Source organism: Chiloscyllium plagiosum, chromosome 27, assembly GCF_004010195.1.
Source record: "Chiloscyllium plagiosum isolate BGI_BamShark_2017 chromosome 27, ASM401019v2, whole genome shotgun sequence".
Taxonomy (NCBI): Eukaryota; Metazoa; Chordata; class Chondrichthyes; order Orectolobiformes; family Hemiscylliidae; genus Chiloscyllium; species Chiloscyllium plagiosum.
Window position 1 is genome coordinate 5,866,283 of NC_057736.1, and position 21,824 is coordinate 5,888,106.

At 42.4% G+C, this 21,824-nt stretch overlaps 1 protein-coding gene across 1 annotated transcript in view; it reads right to left on the reverse strand.

Moving 5' to 3' along the window:
• The window catches only part of LOC122563375, a 38,326-nt gene extending 17,754 nt beyond the window's left edge, over positions 1-20,572 (reverse strand). The window contains exons 1-3 of the mRNA XM_043717115.1: positions 20,318-20,572; positions 16,929-17,117; positions 1,653-1,754 (exon numbers count right to left, since the gene is read on the reverse strand). Coding sequence (XP_043573050.1) covers positions 1,653-1,754; positions 16,929-17,117; positions 20,318-20,572 — 546 coding nt within the window. The remainder of the gene's footprint in view (positions 1-1,652; positions 1,755-16,928; positions 17,118-20,317) is intronic.
• Between the last annotated feature and the right edge of the window lie 1,252 nt (positions 20,573-21,824).

The following is a 21,824-nucleotide window of genomic DNA, read 5'->3' on the forward strand; positions in this document are numbered from 1 at the left end:
CCCTCTTGCTCTCAATATATGTATAACCTGCAAACTCCTACTTGCCAAGAACATTTCATGGTCCCTTCTACCTCTCCTAATTCCTTGTTTAATTTCTTTCCTGTTTCCTAAACCATACATATGCTTCCCTTTGCTTTTTTTTTTGACTAAACTTTAAATATTTCTTGTCATCAAGGGCTCCCGAAACTTGCCATCATTCTATGATAGTAAATTTGAGCTTGTATCACTTTTCACTGACCTTGGATTTCCTCCATAACTAAAGAATGTCCACAGCCCATACATTCCAAACCAACATTCCTGAGAGTCTGGTCACCCTGCTATAGGAAGGATTTTATTAGACTGGAGAGGGTGCAGAAAAGATTTACTAGGATATTACTGAGACTGGATAAGCTGGGGCATTCTTCACTGGGGTGTGGAAGGTTGACGGTTAACCTGATAGAGATTTATAAAAACATGAGGGGGAATGGATAAGGTGAATAGCAAAAATCTTTTCTCTAAGGTGGGGGAGTTCAAAACTAGGGGGCATATTTTTAAAGTGAGAGAAGAAAGATTTATAAGGGTCCTGAGCAACAACTTTTTCACATAGAGGGTGGTTTGTGTGTGGGATGAACTGCCAGAGGAAGTGACAGACGCAGGTACAGTTACAACATTTAAAAAAGATTTGGACAGGTACATGAATAGGAAAGGTTCAGAGGGATATGGGCCAAATACAGAAAAATGGGACTTATTTTAGTTTGGGAACTTTGGTCAGCATAGACAAGTTAGACGGAAGGGTCTGATTCCTTGTTGTATGATTCTATGACTCTGGGAGGTTGGCCTTATTCTCCATGGGTTACATAATTTCTTATTGAACATATAAACAAAGACAGCAGCAGGCTATTTGGTCCCATGTGAATGTATTTAATAAGATCATGGTGGTTATGATTTGATGTTTGTTCTCTTGAATGTGCCAGTTTATGTAATCACGCTCTGTATGCAGCCATGTGGTATAGCTACTGAAGCATCTTGAGGCTGGAGCATCAATGGTGAACCGGGGTGTGTGCATGCGTGCGTGTGTCTGTATATATATTAGTGTGCAGTAATCCAACAATGTTTCTTGTCCAGTCTTTAGATTTATCAAATATAATTTCCCACCTTACAATGGAGGGATAAACTCTCAACATTTAGTGATGCCAGTCCAATGCCATTACCATGCTGTCACTTGATCCACATTAGCAAAGAGAATATCACCCCAACTGCAATCAAGTAACTCTTGGTTTCCATGACACAATACCTCACAATATGATGCATTTACCCAAAAATCAAATAATTTTTCCTTCGCAAGGGAAATGGTGCAAAAACACCAATAGTTTCACTTGTTCTTAAATTTGAGTGCTGGTTTAACACAAGTGAGCCAGTGAAGGAATATTCTCAACTATGGAATGGGTAGATTAGTTGACCCAATAGCTAGTTTGCAATTCAGAGTAATACTAACAACTCGGGTTCAATTGCCACACTGACTGAGATTACCATGAAGGTCCAACATTTTTCCCTTGCCTGAAGAGTGCTGACCCATCAGGGTTAAACCCCGGCCAATTGTCTGTCTTTAATGGAAGAGCACCCCTGCAGTCTGGGCAACTTTATCTTCTTTATTCTCAATTAGAAACACTTACAGGAATTTCAACTTCTTGTTTAACCTCTGTGTTGACTGCTGCACCATCCTTTGCTGGACATGTTTGTAACGTTTCTCCCAGCAACTCGTCCTTTATGATTATCTGACACAAAAACAGTAAAGTAAAGAATTGTTAAATAGAAGAAAAATGTCAGATCTTGTGGTGCGTTTCATTCCCTCTCTTACCTTGTAGCATGATCCACGAATGATAGCTTTAGAGCAATCACATATCCGCCATGCAGAATGGAGAGCCTGGCTATAAGTGATCAAGATTAATTTCATATAACCTCTGATTTTCTGGAAGTATAGCATAGAACATAGGTGTAGGAGTAGGCCATTTGGCCCTTCAATATGATCATGGCTGATCAGGCAAGCTTAGTATCCCATTCCCGTTTTCTCTCCATATCCAATGGTCCCTTTAGCTACAAGGGCCACGTCCAACTGCCTCTTGAATATATCCAACAAACTGGCCCCAACAGCTTCCTGTGGGAAAGAATTCCACAGGTTCACAACTCTGAGTGAAGAAATTCTTCCTCATCTCAGTCCTGAATGGCGTACCCCTTATTCTTGACTGCTTCTAATCCTGCTATAATCAGGAAGCACTGATGCAGTTTCAGTCATAAGTTCAGTTCCAGAGGTAGCACGGTGGCTATTGGTGTGAGGGACCTGCGTTCAATTCCATGCTTGGGTGACTGTGTGTGTAGAGTTTGCGCATTCTCCCCGTGACTGCTTGGGTTTCCTCTGGTGCTCTGGTTTCCCCCCACAGTCACAAAGATGTGCAGGTTAGGTGGATTGGACATGCTGTATTGTCCAGGGATGTATAGGCTAGGTGGCTTAGTTATGGGAATTGTAGGGTCAAAGCAATGGGGTGGATCTTGGTGGGATGCTCTTCAGAGAGTCGGTGTGGACTTGATCGGCTGAATGACCTGCTTCCACATTGTAAGGATTCTGTGTTTGCTTGGGTTGATTCTCCTTTTTAAGTCGACTGTGTGCTGCTTAAACAGACTCTGCCAAGTTAATAAATGACTTGCTTTCAGTCATGTCTTAGCTGCTACTTCACCCCAAGCTCCTTGGTGGAAATGAACCCTGTCTATTTACTAGTTGGCCTGTGGTAAGATACCAATCACCTTGGAGTTGACGATGAAATCTGTTGTTCCTATACTTGATTGCACAATGCTAGACATTAGAAGATCAGATCAGACATGTCACCCTGACTTATATAGACTATACTGTTGTTTCATTGCTGCTGCTAGATCATGGTCTTGGATCTCTGCTCAGATTGGCATTGTGGCTGCAATAGTTCAGGAAGGAGTCTCGGCATCACCTTCTCAGAAACAGTTAGGGCTAAACAATGAATGTTGGCCAAGCCAGGGATGCCCACATCCCATGAATAACTCATCCTGGCCTGTCCCCTCCATGACACAAAGCTGGGTGGATAGATGATCTATGAGGAAGGTAAAGAGAAGCTTTAGTTGAGCTTGTGGACAAATGCATGTAGACACAGTATAATGTGGGTAACCATGAGATTATCTACTTTGGTAGTAAAAACAGGAAGGCTGATTATTACCTGAATCTGATTGAGAAAGACAGAAGTTGAACAAAACCTGAGTGCCCTTGTGCATCAACCGCTGAAAGTAAGCCTTCAGATGCAACAGCTGGTAAAGAAGGCAAATGGTACGTTGGCTTCCCAGTGACAGGATTGGAGTATAGGGGCAGGGATGTCTTGCTGCAAATGTGCAGGGCCTTGGAGAGACCACACCTGGAGTACTCTGTGCATTTTTGGTCTCCAAGAGGCCTGGCAATGGAGGGAATGCAACACAGGTTTACCAGACTGATTCCTGGGATGTCAGGACTGATGTATGAAGAGAGATTGGATCGGTTAGAACTGTATTCAATGTACGTTTGAAGAATAAGGAGGGATCTCATAGAAAACTATAAAATGCTGTAAACGTCAGATGTTCCTGATGGTGGCAGAGTCCAACCAAGCTTCATAGTTTAAGGATACAGGGTAGGCCATTTAAAATTGAGATGAGGAGAAAATTCTCCACCCAGAGAGTGGTGAGCCTGTGGAATTCTCTGTCACCGAAAGTGTTGAGACCAAAACTCTGAATGCTTCAAGGAGGAGTTGGATATAGGTCCCAGGGCCAAAGAGATCAAAAGGTATGAGGAGAAAATTGGAACGATGGTGGGGGGAGGAGTGGTTTTGGTGTGGTTGAAATTCCAAAATATGCACATTGGGACATTGTTCACCTAATCCTCCATATCAGCCCACCCATCCACTTCCCTCTCCCTGGCATTGCTCCATTACTATGATTCATTTCTTTGTCGTGGAATGGCTGGAATTCTATTTATACAAAAGCGGCATTAAATCATGTAAGGATTTGTTACTCTTGAAACCTAAAACTGTAAATTACAAAGGCAGCTGCTGCGAAGAGTAATTAGCAGAAATTATTTGATTTTCTTGCCTCATGAAGTATTTTCCAGATGCTAATTTCCTCTCATAAATGAGACATCATGGACTGGTAACATTAAAGGGGGGAAAGGAAGCTCAGGAGGAAGAAGTAATCTCAGAACATCTTGAGGAATAACATCTCATCTTCAGACTTGGCACTTTATAGTCTCTGGACTTAACATTAAGTTCAACAGACTGCGAACCAACTCCCATCCCTTCCCTTTTGTTTAGCTTTACTTGTTCCATTCTCTGTTACCATACCTTCTCTCCCTTCCCCCCACCCGAGTGGGTCTGTCTGCTCTTCCGAGTTGGGCAGTTAGACACACCATTGTTCTGCCATTCTCACATTCTCATCACTTAATCCAAAATATCAACATCCTTTGTTCCCCAGCACTCCAAATGCCACCACCCCCAAACCCCACCCTTCTTCTCGCAACTATGAATACTGCCCCCTCCACACTTCACTTCAGCTCTGATGAACAGTCATGTCGACTTGAAACGTCTTTCTCCATGGATGCTGTCTGACCCGCTGTGATCTCCAGCATTTGTTGTTTTCCGGATTAGCCTCATTCGATTTCAATTTGGTTTGACTCAGCAAGTGCAAAGATTTTTCAGAATCCAATCAACCCTAGCTACTTCAGAAAGCTGATCTTATTTATGTGTTATAACTGCATTTCCCCTACCAAATTCCGTAGATGCCATGGAATTACGAAAATGAACTAACAGCCTTAAAAGCTGCCTGCGAGAAATAAGTTTGACTTCAGTTTACAAAATTTGCTAAGCACACCAGGAGATTTTGTTCAACCGATACAAATCTAACATGGTTGAACTCTTATTCAACTTGCTTATCTCAAGGGAAAACTTACAACAGCCAAGTAACAAAAAATTTAATTGAAAAGCATTGAGTTTAAAATTAAGTCTTAAGTAGATGTATACAAATGCCTGTAAATTTGCATATATTAACCTCTTTGACAAGAATTCTTCGCTGCATCTAGCTAGCACCCTGTGGTGTCTATGGCAGTCCTTTCTTCTCAGATTCACAGAATCCCTATTGTGTGGAAGCAGGCCATTTGGCCCATTGAGTCCACAACGATCCTCCAACGAGCATCCCACCCATTTCCCATGGCCAATCCAAATAACCTACACAACCCTGGACACTATGGCCATTTCCCATGATTAATACACCAAACCTGCACATCTTTGGACTGTGGGAGGAAACCAGTGCACCCGGAGGAAATCCACACAGACACGGGAAGAATGTGCAAACTCCACACAGACAATCACCTGAGGCTGGAATTGAACCTGGGTTCCTGGTGCTGTGAGGCATCAGTGCTAACCACTGAGCCACAGTGCTGCCCCACTCTTAATCATTGAAAATCGACAATATGGTAATTCTTTACATTGTCACTTAATAGGGAAACCGTCTTTGTCTTCTCTTGGAGAACAATAAGGGAGCACAGTATGGTGAGTAATCAATTTCTTTATTGCATAGGCATTCTGTCAAGGTCTCTAGAACTACTTTTTATGCACCAAAGTTAAATAAGATAACCACTGCGAGGGAGTGCTGGTTAGGATGAAGTCACCACCAGAATAATATTCCCATTAGTCTATTCAAAACAGGAGTTAAAATGTGTGGCACTGGAAAATCACAAAAGGTCAGGCAGCATCTGAGGAGCATGAAAGTTGATGATTCGAGCATAAGCTCTTCATCAAGAATGTCGACTCTCCTGCTCCTGGGGTGCTACCTGAGCTGCTGTGCTTTTCCAGCGCCACTTTTTTTTGACTCTGACTATCCAACATCAGCAGTCCTCACTTTCTCCTATTCAAACAAGGTATCAACAAACTGCAACAACACTAATTTGTTACTGGGCTGCTTCATATACTGAGATCCCACAGGTTGCGAAAGATCTTTAGCAGTCTGATAGATGTCATGGGCTCCATCTCCAGATTGACCCAGGTGCAAGCAAAACAGCAAAGGAGAGGCAAGGGGCCCAAACCAATATCCTCAACAGTCTCACACACACTGCTCATGTTGATGTCAGTATTAAGAGATCCACGTTGTGCCCCATCTTTTGGTAAGCTGGGTGACTGAAGGTCAGAAAACCTAAAAAAGGAGAAGAGCCAAATATTTAGGAGTAATCCTTGGTTAAAAGAAAAGGGTTGAATCTTCTCACTTCAAATACGTACAACTCAGTATCCTCCCACAATTTCAAGAAGAGTTGTGGCTCAAATAATTCTAATCCAGAATTGAACAGGGAGATGGATCCTACAAAAACTTGGCACACCCTAAATATGAGTACCACAGTTATGCATTCTAACATAATGTCAATATCATCAAATGGGAATACTACCATCGACAAAGTCCCTTTCCAAGTCACACATCATCCTGACTTGGAAATATTTCAATGTTCCTTCACAGTTAGTGAGTCATAATGCTGGAAGCCCCCACCCCCTTCCTTCCAGCACTGTGAGTACATGTAAAATACATGGACTGCAGAGCTTCAAAACAGCTGCTGAACATCACCTTCTCAAGATCAAATCAATAAACTCTGCTGGTTAGCTGATTGTTAATATGGAGGAGAAAGTGAGGACTGCAGATGCTGGAGATCAGAGTAAAAAAAGTGTGGTGCTGGAAAAGCACAGCAGGTCAGGTAGCATCCAAGGAGCAGAAGAATCGACGTTTCAGGCATAAGCCCTTCTTCTCTCACTGAGATCCTTGTAGAGGGAGGAGGAGAGCTTCTTCAAGGTAGGCATCCTTGCAAGTGGATTCGCAGTAGGTTAAGATCAACTAGGAGAAAGTGAGGACTGCAGATGTTGGAGACCAGAGTTGAAAAGTGTGGTGCTGGAAAAACACAGCAGGCCAGGCCAGAGTTCTCCTGCTCCTCGGATGCTGCCTGGCCTGCTGCGCTTTTCCAGCACCACACTTTTCAACTCTGGTCTCCAGCATCTGCAGTCCTCACTTTCTCCTAGTTGATCTTAACCTACTGCGAATCCACTTGCAAGGATGCCTACCTTGAAGAAGCACTCCTCCTCCCTCTACAAGGATCTCAGTGAGAGAAGAAGGGCTTATGCCTGAAACGTCGATTCTTCTGCTCCTTGGATGCTGCCTGGCCTGCTGTGTTTTTCCAGCACCACACTTTTCAACTCTGATTATCAATGTGCCCCACATTCCCGCCTCAGGCGACTGACTGTGTGGATTTGCACGTTCTCCCCGTGTCTGCGTGGGTTTCCTCCCACAGTCCAAAGATGTACAGGTCAGGTGAATTGGCCATGCTAAATTGCCCGTAGTGTTAGGTAAGGGGTAAATGTAGGGGTATGGGTGGGTTGCGCTTCGGCGGGGCGGTGTGGACTTGTTGGGTCGAAGGGCCTGTTTCCATACTGTAATGTAATCTAATCTAATTCAAAGGGATAGGAATGCTAGACATTGAATTGTTTGGGAAAAAGATCTAAAGACCTTGGAGTCATAACACTGTGCTCTCAACTTCCACTTCAGAGACCTGAGCATGAAATCTAATTTGGAACTTCACTTCAGTACTCAGTGTACTGCACTGTCAGAGGTACTGTCATCCAGGTGTGACATCAATCATATTGATGTTGGTGCATCGATGTGGACTTGTTGGGTCGAAGGGCCTGTTTCCACACAGTAGGGATTCTAATTCTAATAAAATTCAAATGCCACATCAGCGTGGAAGTAAGATATTCCGCATCAATATTTGAAGAACGGGAGTTCATTGAATGGTCGGGCCAAAACTATCCTACAACTGTGTGCCCAATTTAGAAGTGGAATCCAAAACTGAGAGTTTAAAGACAACCACAAAGCAATTGACAATGTATTGCCCAGACTGCTCTCAAGGGGTCTCCTTGAAGATAAAGTATGAATGCATGGCCGCTGTGCAGCTGTCAAAAGAAATTTAAATATAGCTCATCTTGCAACAAATATATTGGTCATAAATGCACTTGAGGAGGCGCTTGTTCAGCACAGGAGAGAAAAGAAATAGAAAGATATGCTGATGATGTGAGATAAAATGGGATGAAGCTCCTATGGAACATAACAAGCTGGGCAAGTTGACCATAAGTCCATCAGATGTCAGAGTTAAAGCAGGCCATTCAGCCCATTGAGTCTCCTGCCACCATTCAATGTGATTACGGGTGATCTGAATAAACGTCAACTCCACTTTTCTGCCTTTTCCCTATAACTGAATACGGGAATCACTTATTGATTAAAAATCTGTCTATCTCAGCCTTGAATAAACAACACTCTACAGCCTGTCTGTACGTAAATTCAATCTAGCTAATAAGAAATATCTGGTCATATATTTAATTGCTCTTTGTAGGATGTGGCCACATTCAGATTGACTGGTACATTTCTTATATTACACCTAGATTCATTGAAAAGTATTTCACTGCTCCAAAAGCACTTGTGACCTCATGGGAAATATATAAATGCACATTATTTCCTTCCTAGTTTGATAGTTTTCATGTATAAATCACAAATGGTTGTGCAACTTTGAACCTCCCTGCCTCACAAGACAATAGGGATGGAATCATGGAATATTTTTAAGACAAAGGTCAATGGTGGATATCTCTTGCTAGGCAGGGGAAGTGATAGTTATACGGGTGGATGGGAATGTGGAATTCAAAACACAAAAAGATCATCCATGATCTTAGCAAATAGTGCCAGAGGCTCAAAATGAATGAAGTAATCTGCCTCTGCTCCTATTTTGTATGCGAGTAACATTTTCACTGATAATTGCACTTTCATCCCTCGGATTTAGGTTTGAATTTGATCGGGATGTACAAGATGAAAGTTTCCGTGCCACTTATTAATCCCCACATAAAATCTTTTTGGTCAGAGTTGACCCATTTCTTCCTGAGCACAGATGTGCTCTTTAAGATCTATCTATAGTTCAGGGTAATTGTCAATCTCAACCAGAGAGCTCGAAATAGAGAAAAATAATAGAATCACACTTCCTGAAAGGAGTTAGGCACTTCAAAAGCCGAAGCCAAACCATATTGTTGGAGCAGTTGGAGTTTTACTCTGAAGTTGGCTGTTCTATATTTGATCTGAACGTACTTGATCCTGACACTGAATGGTAAATGGTAAAAATAGAAATGTTCCATTCTTCCAGACTGATATCCTTTACCTTGATGAGCATGAAATCAATTTGCATTATTTTGCACTCTTTCTTTCCTGGATTCCCTTCACCCATTGAAATAACTGGTCAATCTGAGGCAAATACGCCCTCTTCACTCCAGTTAAAATAGATCTCCCATCAGGACCCTCCATTGATTTGGCTCCTTTACTGAAATGAACAAATTGCACTGAGTTTGCTCGTTAATTCCTCAAATAGCAAGGTTATAAGGAAGAGGAGCAGGAGTAGGCTAATCAGCCCATCAAGCCTGCTCCATCATTCACTAAGATCGTGGTTGCTCTGATTGTAATTTTCACCCCATTTTGCTGCCTCCCCTCATCATCCTCAATTCCTTGAAGATCAAAAATCTGTTGAGCTCAGGCTTGAGTGCATGCAATGACTCAGCATCCACAGCTGTCTATGGAAGAGAATTCTAATGATACTCGGGAAAAGAAATGTCTCCTGGCCTAAACCGAACGGATGGGTAATTTTACACAACTTTAATGAGAGTTCAGCCATTGCCGTGCAGAGTAAAGTAGCCCCACTTCCATGTACCAAAGCTATTGTAGTCTGTGCAGCCATAATCTTGTTCTGCCTGGGTTTCTGCCTCAGCCCATTGTATTTGCTGTTGCTAAGTCCCTGTGGGTAGTCGGGCCCAGGATGCTAAGCCATGAAATATAAAGGCTGCAAAGTGACACAAAGAGAGCATTTGCCTGAGATAATGTAGAAAGAGGACCAGCAGAAATTCTCTTGATGATGAGATAATTTACAACAAATGTATTAAATAGCATAAATGGCAATGCAATCAAGTTGGGAGAAAGTGAGGACTGCAGAGGCTGGAGATCACAGTCGAAGAGCGTAGTGTTGGAAAGGCACAGCTGGTCAGGCAGCATCCAAGGAGCAGGAGAGGTTTGGCATAAGCTCGTCATCAGTTGACTAACTGAGAAGATGATGGAGTATTAAATTGGACAAATAACTTTTTTTGGAATTACGTACAATGCACAGTGTGGGCAGAGGTCGTTTAGCACATTATGGCCCCTTCTGGTAATATGCTCCATTCAACATTTATTACATTAAAGGCAACAGCTACCAACAGGAAGTGATGCCACATCATGTGACAATGTGGAGCAGGATTTACTGCACAGGTGTTATGCAGGGATCTCCCCACTCTTTACATCATTCAGTAAACAGTTCTGCTTATCAAGATGTGCTCCATGCCCATTTCCAATCATATTTACAATGTATTTTTAGCTTTCTTTTCCCTTTAAAAGCATCAATGCTGTGTACCTCAAATACTCACTCTGGTACAAGTGGGGACAGGAGCTAGATCAGAGTCTAATAACCTGGGCCCAGGGTTGTAGGATTCAGCTTTCAGTATGGGGACAAAGAGTGAGGGCTCACAGCGCATTGAACAGGGACTTGTGACAGGAGAAGCAAGGGTGACCATGACTTCTGTCCCTGGCAACAAGTTCCACATCCTAACAATTCTTTGGGTGAAAGAGGTTTCTCTTGCATTCCCTGTTGAATTTATCAGTGAGCATTTTATATTTATGGTCCTTAAATCAATAAACTGGGAAAAAGAAACTTATAATGAGGCAGGATTTGGTGATGATGTAGGGAGCTATCATTTCCAGGAGATGTCCATGTGCCATGAGTTGCTAGTCAAAGTCCAAATGATGTAATTTGGTGTAGCCATTAATTTTGCCCACATTAAGACTCCGCAGACATCAACTGAATGAACCACCAGACTGTCTATTTTTGCTGATGTTATTTGTGAAAGGAACTCTGCCAAGGACACAGTTAAAGTTCCTGGTTAAATGGAGCCCATGAAATAGATAGAAAATTGTTCTGTCTACTGCAATATCCAATCTGCTTATTGTGTTCCAGTGCTCTAACCCTGGGCTTCTTTCAGATGATGGTGGTGGAGAGGAGGTCAGACAATTATATATTTCTCTGAATAAATAGCGAAGCAATGATAGAGACAGAGAAAAAAGCTTTAGCCAAGTTTGCAATCACTGGCTTCCCAAAAAGTGCCTTTAAATAAGTTAGTGAAAAGCACAAAGAATCTTAAAGCAGCAATTTAATTTTAGAATCGTAGTATCCCTACAGTGTGGAAACAGGCCATTTGGCCCAACAAGTCCACTTTGACCCTCCTTTAAGCATTAAGAATGCCTGCAGAACAAGAGAAACTGGCATTATAATGGGCCAAGCATTAACTTCTTTTAGCACACTAAGTTAGTGAAACAATGAATGTTACAGATGGGAATCCTACAGGGGTCTCAGTGAAGTTAGTGATTGTGAGATTTCTGGCAGAATTGGGTGAGAGGGCCAACGATGCCCATCTTGACATTGGGAGGAAGCTGATGCATTTGCCAAGGAGCACGGTGATTTTCTCGAGAGGCAGTAGTGAGTTGCCAATTAAAAGGAAATACACTGCAACTCACCTCATTAATATTCCGCTGATAGAGCAACTACATGAAGTCTGGGTCTGCAAACTTCAGCTCCATTTCATTTGCAAACATTTCTTTGACCAAATACAATGCATTCAGAGTGATTGCGCTGACGTATCAAATGCTGGTCAAAGGTGATTTGCACCATGCCATTTGTACTTGCAAATCAAACATTGCTACTAACCTCCACATCACTGAGGTGACAAAGGCATGAAAAGAAGTGAATGTTGGTTGAAAAGGTCCCATCACATGTAGAACTTGCAGGGGTGCTGTAGGACAAATGAAAACTGCTTAATTTTTATGTGATGATGGTCTGTACTGAACGCAGATGACAGGTTTGTTAGGGGATTGGGTCCAGGTTGGAAGTGGGGTTAGAGCACAGCAGGCATGCCCTGTATTGGTCACTCGACTGATATGGCATACTCGCCAAGCAGGTGAATATGGTGTGACTTGGGACCATGGTGGAGCAAAAAATATGTGTGCTGAACATCCAGTTCCACAGCTTAGAACTCTCCAGTCCAATCCAGACAATGTGTCTCATGCCATCCTAACTCACTCTGCTCTGCACAGGAACCAGGTGACATGATAGATGCTGAGGAGTTGGGGGAACGAGAGAAGTCATCTGAGTAGGAGGAGGAAGAAGCTCTCCTTGTCCATGATAGAGCTCAGTAGTACCAGGCACTTCTAGCCAGACAAGACCTGATTGACATTCAGTTCCAGTTGGTGAGAACTAGGAGACCATCATGGACTGTAGAATAGTTGTTGGTCATGATGCCAGCATTTTGTTTGCATTCCAAAGGTGAACTGCAGTCTATAATGGTTTTGTTTGTGTTCACTTTAGGTGGTTGCCAATAAAAGGTCATATTTAGAATGGTTTGATTACTTGCCTGTGTGTGAGGTTCCCTGAGTGGACATCAATTGCGTATGGGTCTCCTGCGGAGCCACAGGCAGCATTGACCTGGAGAGGCTGTTTAGACAGGAAGCAAGTCAGGGCAGGTAAAGTGTGTGCATGTGTGGTTAAACAATGACAAGGGTGAGAGAATTGGGCGGTACATAACAGGGAGTGTCAGACATGCTGGCTATGTGCAGTGAGCAGTGAGTGGCAATGCTGGATTGCCAACGATTTGTCCAGGTGCACACTGGCCTTTTGAAAATGATGTGTAACAAGCGCTGGTCTTTTGGTGAATATCCAGTGAGTGCCAAGTGTATACAGACAGAGTCAGATGTGAGAGATGCTATAAGGTTGGGCCAGGTAGTAAATAAGGTACTTTTGATACGATGTGGTAAACAATATTGCTGGGCCTTGTGGTGTGAATCCTTCCAAAAAAAACGCACACTTAGCCAAAAGAGCTTAAAAGCCTCTATAGCTTAAATTCTGTGTTACATTTCACTGCAGTTGGCATCGGGTATTTTCACTGGCAACAGTGTTACAATAGCTGCCATTTTATAATCATTGTGCATCACCATGAGCATTGACAATCTGGCCACTGCTATTCCATTCGTTTTATAATATCTCCTGAATGTCTTCACCTTCCCATCTGTCATTTTCTCTCAATCCTGAAATTTATAATATCAAAATAAAAGGGTTTAACCCTTTAAGCCTTGCCTGGGTATTGTTGACTGAGGAAGTATTTATATTCATTGTCAGCCAGTTTCTGAGACTGGCAGCAACTCTGGGAGATTATGCAGATGAAGAAAATCTCAAAGTCACTGTGTGTGACTCCACACTCCTCTGCTGGATGCATTGTTGAGGTGCCTTGGAGTGTAATACTGAAGAAAGCAGTAAATTCATGAAATCTCAACTTTTAAGCTGCTAGTTTAATGTAAAAACATCATTGGATGAGATGTAACAGGGGCTACAATAGCATACTGCCTTCAGAATTATAACCAAACATCCTTACTGGCCTTGAAAAGCAATTTATGTATTTGCAAAATATTAAATTTCTCCATTATGATAAACTCCAAAGGTTTACTGTAATAATATTTTTAATATTGTTGATTTAGCTTTCATATAAAGCCAAACATAATAGTTTATTTCGTTAACTGAATTTTCTTCACTTCTAGGCTAAATTAAGTACTTCAGGCTTTGTTTTTTGGTCAGTGAGCGTATGTCGATATGATTGGCTGCTTACCCTATGTACTGATATCGCTACTGTTATGTGCCTGGAGATACCCTTGACTTGGTTTAGCATTAAACTGTCATTGGGAAAGTGAAACTCTGCAACCAGAGGGATTGCTCAATCTTTGTGCAGAGCTTCCTTTGTCCTTATATTTCTACAAAGTTTCAGCTGAGATTATTTGGTCAATATATTTAAAGTGAAGTTGCAACAGATGATCATATTTTTAAAAATATTGTATATCCTTTAATTAACCATTATTATTAGGAATGCCTCAACCTCTCTCTAAAGCCTGTAGTTGGACTGATTTTTTTTTTCCCCTGAAATCTTGGCACGATGCAATGAATTTGAGTTGTGCAATCTGGCTATGCAAGGCTTATTTAATTTCTCAGGATGTGTTACATTCAGTCAGTTGTACTGGTGGGATATCATTCTTTGCCTTCCAAAACTTCATGCTTCAGAGCTTTTATTTAAGTAATTTTGAAAAACAACAGGACAAATTTTAAACAGCTTTAGGGAGTTAAAATTGATGTTATTTTTAAAACAGAAAAGGAAGAGAGTTGTGTGTGAATGAACTCAAGAGCAAGATAACAATGTGGATGCTCTGAAAATCTGTCCACTGCAGCATTTTTTATGTTCATTAAAATCCAGAGAGTACTAAAACAGAAAAGGAGGCCTAAGGTCAGAAAGGAAGAAATGGGCAAGAGAAACTAGATTCCTTAAAAAAAACCTGTTCAGAGATAAAAAATCTAACAGGACTAGACAGGATAAATGCAAGAAGGATGTTCCCAATAACTGAGGAGCCCAGAATCAGGGGTCACAGTTTGAAGATATGGGTCAGCCATTAAGGACTGAGGTAAAGGGAAACTTGTTCACCCAAAGAGTGGTGAGCCTGTGACGATGTCACAGCAAGTGGTTAAAGCCAAAACATTGAATGTTTTCAAGAAGGTGTTAGAGGACTTATACACTTAATGGTAAGGTCCTAGGGAGTGTTGCTGAACAAAAAGACCTTGAAGTGCAGGTTCATAGCTCCTTGAAAGTGGAGTCACAGGTAGATAGGATAGTGAAGAAGGTGTTTGGTATGCTTTCCTTTATTGGTCAGAGTATTGAGTACAGGAGTTGGGAGGTCATGTTGTGGCTGTACAGGACATTGGTTAGGCCACTGTTGGAATATTGTGTGCAATTCTGGTCTCCTTCCTATTGGAAAGATGTTGTGAAACTTGAAAGGGTTCAGAAAAGATTTATAAGGATGTTGTCAAGGTTGCAGGATTTGAACAGGCTGGGGCTGAACAGGCTGGGGCTGTTTTCCCTGGAGTGTCGGAGGTTGAGCGGTGACCTTACAGAGGTTTACAAAATTATGAGGGGTATGGAAAGGGTAAATAGGCAAAGTCTTTTCCCTAGGGTCGGGGAGCCTTGAACTAGAGGGCATAGGATTAGGGTGAGATTGGAAAGATATAAAAGAGATCTATGGGGCAACTTTTTCACAAAGAGAGTGGTACGTGTATGGAATGAGCTGCTAGAGGAAGTGGTGGAGGCTGGTACAATTGCAACATTTAAGAGGCATTTGGATGGGTATATGAATAGGAAGAGTTTGGAGGGATATGGGCTGGGTGCTGGCAGATGGGACTAGATTGGGTTGGGATATCTGGTCAGCGTGAAGGGTTGGACCGAAGGATCTGTTTCCATGCTGTACATCTCTATGACTCTATATAATTCTTAGAGCTAAAGGGATCAAAGGGTATGAGAAGAAGGTGAGTTGGGTAATAAGCCATGATCATATTAGATGGGAGAGTAGGCCCAAAGGGCCAAATGGCCTACCCCGATGCTATTTATGCTATTGGCCACCCCTGCAATAGGAGCAAGTTGAATTCAGGCCTCCTAAACCAAAAGTAGGAACAATACCATTGTAGCACAAAGGCCTGTCTGGTTGGGACAAATTGGTAGACATTACTTCCCAATGTAAAGGAATAGCAGATGAGGAATTTGATCCATTGACCACTTGTATGGTCAGAAAGTACATATGTGCATTTATTTGTATAAATGTCATTTTCATTTTCAAAAGAGTTAAATGGTAAAGCCAACCTCATTATTGGAATTTGGTAAAGGTCACTGAGTTCTGATTATGAAATGTTTTAATTTCTTAGACCTATGAGGCAGGGAGAATGTCAAAGAGAAGTGTTTAAAACAACTGATTCCTGGTGAGACAGTATTTAGCTTCTCAAGATCCACTCTTGTGGAAGTGGGTGGAAGCTAATGGTAGAGGGAAGAGTGGGTAGGGAGCTAATAACAGGATGATGGACAATGTACCAAGTAGGAGAAAGTGAGGACTGCAGATGCTGGAGATCAGAGCTGAAAATGTGTTGCTGGAAAAGCGCAGCAGGTCAGACAGCACCCAAGGAGCAGGAGAATCGACGTTTCTGGCATAAGCCCTTCTTCAGGAATGAGGAAAGTGTGCCAAGCAGGCTAATATAAAAGGTAGGGAGGAGGGACTTGGGGGAGGGGTGTTGGAAATGCGATAGGTCGAAGGAGGTTAAGGTGAGGGTGATACAGTGAGGGTGAAAGGCCGGAGTGGGGGTGGGGGCGGAGAGGTCAGGAAGATGACTGCAGGTTAGGAAGGTGGTGCTGACCTCCCCGCCCCCACCCCCACTCCGGTGGTTGGTCCGGGTGTCCCAGAGGTGTTCTCTGAAACGTTCCGCAAGTAGGCGGCCTGTCTCCCCAATATAGAGGAGGCCACATCGGGTGCAGCGGATGCAGTAAATGATGTGTGCGGAGGTGCAGGTGAATTTGTGGCGGACCAAGTAGGCAAGAAAGTTAGTGATGGTAGAGAAGGGAATTTTTCATACGAAGGTAAAATGGTAAGGAACATATTTGGAATGATGGGGCAGGGGTAACATGATGGGGAAAACCACTCAAGTCCACATTTTTTTGCAATCTTCCATCTCATTGCAAGTCAGATCACCACTAAAAGGTAAATCAGGACAAAGCCAAAACAGCAAAATAATTAAAGCAGTGATGCAGAGCAGGAAGAAATACACTGGAGCACAACAGGAAATTGACATCACACAAACATCAGATAGAGCAAATGGGCAAGGTAAGGATCCAATCTCTTTGAATCACAAAACTCACATCATCTTGGTAGTCTTCTTCCAAATCTGTTTCTAAGTCCACAATGTCTACAATGTCGAAAACTACTTGTTTAGTACTTTTGACAGGTGGCTCAGTTGGTATGACAGATAGATCTGTTTGTATAACTGTTAGACCAGTCTCTGAGAGAGGTTCTTCATCATTTTCTGGTGTTTCTTCTTCTTCTGGTACCTTATAACAATAAGAAAATGTGGGGAGAAAAAATGATTCCAGCTGCTAAATTAAAGGGCAGAGATCAAACCATGATTATGCCTGTCTGGTTTTAAGATCTGGCTTTTCAATATAATATATATGTACCCAATATATAAATATATATTTTAATAATATTGCTTTGACCTGCTATGTCACATATATTCATGGCAATCATAAACATCAGTGAGATTAGAGGGTAGCAGCCATATGGAAGTCTGAGGTAAGTTTCCCTCCAAGTCACAAACCATTCTGAATGAATCATCATTCCTTCACTGTGACTGAGACAAAATCCTGGAATGCTCCCCGCCTCCGAGCTGAGCTCACGACTCAAGGGCAATTTGGGATGTGAAATACACCCAGACACTGTGAAGTGCTGATTGAGGAAGGAATAATGACCAGGAAAATTGGAGAATTTCCTGTTCTACAAATGGAGCCACAAAATCTTTAACATTCACTGTTAATATCCCGGATCTTGAGGACTGCAATTCCAACATTACAGGACTCACAATTCTACGTTGTTCATCTGGTTAGAATCAATACTAAAATATTGAAATGGGGTTTATTCCAGAAACTTCTTTCTCAGCTGGCCCAATATTGCACACTAGTAGGCTATATAAATATTTGGGATCTTGGTTTCATTGTTTTTCCAAGGTCAAACGAAAAATATCAGGACCAGCTTTCTGGAGCTTAAGTAGTCCATCATTGACTTGTGCTCAAACTGTGTCAATATTGACACCCAATTACATAATTTCAGATCCATTTTGTGGCAGCATTTAGCCAGATTGAGCTTCTGGAAATTATTGCTGTGTAGAATGAATAACACAGTCTATGTTATTGATGAAACTTAGAAAACGACATTGCTTAATGCAAGAATTAATGATTCTTCAAATCTGAAAATGCAGCATCAACCAGACCATTTTGAACTTTACCACAACTCAATAACAAATTTGATGTAAATCCGGGCTTAAGATGTTCCATTGTTACTTTATCAGGCTCCACCAAATTCAATTCTATTGATTGATCAGTCTCCTTGGCCACTTACTGCTCACCTCATAGTTAGCTGTTAATTTCCATGATTGGACTTTGTCAAGCTAATCTACAGCTTTGGAATCACTGATTAACTGAAGGAACCAAATCATCATTTTAAGTGACTATCTTTATTGGCTTTACAGCTGGAGCAGTTAATAGAGACTTTATTGTAAAGATTTTCTCAGTTACCAATGATTTCTATTTGCACATTTCCATTCAGAGGTATTGCAAGACTAAAAGAATGAACTGATTGTAGAAATATCACAGACAGAACTGCAAAATGGTTTCAGTTGCATTACTTCTGTGAATATTAAAAGGGCAATTCTTTAGTAAAAGAAGTTGAGCTACTGGATGTGAAACTCATTATAGTCACAGATGGCTGGAACCTGCTCTCTCTTTGGAGAGAGAGATAGAGAGAGAAAAAGAGAGAGAGAGAGAAAGAGAGTGCTTGTACTAGTAGTAAGATTAATGAGAAGGTCACCTTGCCTCAGTTGTATATTGAGATTGATAAGGCAAGGACGTCATGTTGACCTCAGCCAGAATGGGAATTGGACATGCACTGTTGGTGTCATGCTATCACAAACCAGCCATCCATCCACCTGAGCTAACCAAACCCCTGATGTCTTTGTCCTGGACGACAGCTGGAATTGGGCCAGGTGAGACTCCCTCCTTCTTCCCCCGATCAACTCAATGTTGTGGCCCCAGTGCTCCCACTTTGAGAAGGAGGCAGGTGGCCTGGGCCAACAGGAATAGAGCAATTGCTCTCAAGACTATTGTCTTGGGTAGAAGCAAAATATTGCAGATGCGGAAACCTGAAACAAAGTGCTGGAGAAACTCAGCAGGTTTGGCAACATCTGTGCAGAGAGGAACCAAGTTAATGTTTCATGTGCTATATGTCTCTTCTTCTGAACTTTGAAGAAGAGTCAATTCGCACCTTAACAGAATTATGGGCTTACCTACAGCACATGGACGGTTCAAACAGGCAGCTCATCACCACCTTCTCAAGGGCAACTAGGGAGGGAGCAATAAACGTTAGCCCAGCCAGTGACACCCACATTGCACATAGAAACATAGAAGATAGGAGCAGAACGAGGCCATTCACTGCCATTTATCACGGTCACGGCTGATCGTCCGACTCAATTGGCCTAATCCTACTTTCTCCCCATAACCTTTGATCCCGTTCCCCCCAAGTACTCTATCCAGCCGCCCCTTTTGGCATCAACTACTTCCGGTGGTAATGAATTCCACTCTTTGGATCTCTGTCCTAAATGGTCTAGCCCAAATCCTCACTAGTGAATAAAAGTAATATGGGATTTAGTTCTTACTCTCTCCCTTTAGTTTTTTTTTCACATAAGCATTGTCCTTATCAGGCTTTGATTGTTAATGTTTCAGTAGCCACATGGTTGCTTTCCCGGTAGTGGAAATTATAAAGTTTTAGCATCATGTTGTCTTTTTACCGTGTCACTTCACGTACAGACCACACGGGTGGTGCGGGGAAAAGAAATAATCACTACTGCTTGATCCCCCTTTGAGTGCAGTGGCAGTGTGGGGGAAATTAAGAGAGAAAAACAAATAAATTGGAGATTCAAGAGGTCTCCTTAGCATATGGTCTGGCTTTGATCTGACTGGTCACAGCCCATATACAGTGCATAAGTAAATAAAGGGTGATTTGGTGACAGAAAAGCAGCCTCTGTGCAGTTAGTTCAAGTATACTTTACTCAAGTGATTATAACTAAACTAAATCTATCATAAATGAAGAGAAAGGTCATATGGAGACTTGACACGTTAACTCTTTCTCTCTACACATGATGTGGAGGTGTCAGTGTTGGACTGGGGTGGACAAAGTTTTAAAAAATGACACAACACGAGGTTATAATGGTGTCCTCTGATTTTTAACTCTCTCTACCCTGATGCCGCCAGTGCTGCAGAGTTGTTCCAGCATGCGCTTATTGGCGGGATCTTGCTGTGCGCAAACTGTTTGCAGTGTTCTTTCCCCACACCCAAGTGGCCGCAGTTGCTGTGTAACAGCCTTGAAAGCGACTTCTACTGAAATCGGTGAAACTGTCGGATGGATGCAAATGAAATTCGTGTCACAATCGTTCCTTTTCAACACTCTCCCGAACCAAGAAAAAAATCGACTTGACACTTACTTCAAACTGAATTTCAATTGACTGTTTAGCAGGCAGCAAGGCAGTGAAGGGCTGGTGGAGTTTGAACTCGGGAGAGCTAATGGAATCCAGGCTCTTGGGAGTGACCCAGTTTCCGGAGGGAGGGTATAGTGGATCCAAGAAAGAGCTCTTGGGAATAGCATCATCCGTGGGCTCAGTGACAAACAAGTCGTGGTACAGCACATTCAGTGAGAACGCTGTCGTTACCGCAACCAAAACTCCACACCAGAACGACATTGGTGATGGTTAATCTCAGCTCAGAAGCCGGCCATGGTCCTCTTTCACCACCCCACACACACACACACACACTTTTGGTGTTGTGTTGAAAGATGTTTCGATCTGAGCGACAGCCCCTTTCTGGAGAGTCACAGAATTATCACCGTTCTAGAATCCCGGAACAAAAAGCTAAAGAACTTGGTGTGGAACTTCCCGAGATCAGCTGTTTCGGAAGATTCCCCACTGGGCTCAGCGCCAAACCTGCTACCTTTTCGTTTCATCTTCCTCTTCATGAGTGCAAAGGCCTCCCAAATTTCCACCAGTGGCTGGTGTATATTTCCAATTTGCTGCAGAAACAATAATCTCGTGGGGAGTCAGTCCTTTGAAAATGGACACAACGCATTTAGGAGTTTACCCTCTTTAAGTATCTCAGAGATCAATTTAAGATCAAATAACATGATTTATACAAGGATTTTCACCTTCTCTGCGGCTGTAACATTGTACTGTATTCTTTGCTCTGTTGTCTTACCGTTATGCATTTTGAATGGTATGATCTGCTTGTACTGCACACAACAAAACTTTTCACTGTACCTTTTTTAAAATTAATTTGTGGGACTTGGGCATCACTGGCTGGCTAGCATTGATAGCCCATCTCTACTTGCCCTTAAGAAAGTGGTGGTGAGCTGCCTTTGCGAATCTCTGCAGTCCACTTGCTGCTAGTTGGCCCACAATGCCGATAGGGAGGTAATTCCAGGACCTTGACCCAACCACTGTGAAGGAATGGCAGTTTATTTCCAAGTCAGGGTAGTGAGTGGCTTGGAGGGGAACTTGCAGATGGTGGTGTTCCCAAGTACCTGCTGCCCTTGTCCTTCTAGATGGAAGTGCTCGTGGGTTTGGAAGGTGCTGTCTAAGGATCTTTGGTGAATTTCTGCAGTGCGTCTTGTAGATCGTACACACTGCTGCTATTGAGTGCCAGTGGTGGAGGGATTGGATGTTTGTGGTGCCAATCAAGCGAGTTGCTTTGTCATGGATAGTGTCAAGCTTCTTGAGTGTTATTGGAGCTGCACCCATCCCCATTCAGAGTACATCTGACAATAATAAATCAAATCAAATTATTGCACGCTCTTTAGACTCACAATTGGAAATCAGGCAATTAACACAAGCAAACTGAATCAATGACTACAGAATTTTGAGTTTCTGTTGGGGCTTTTGTGCCACAGTGGTAGTGTCCCAACCTCTGAACCAGGAAACAGGGTCGCACAGTGGCTCAGTG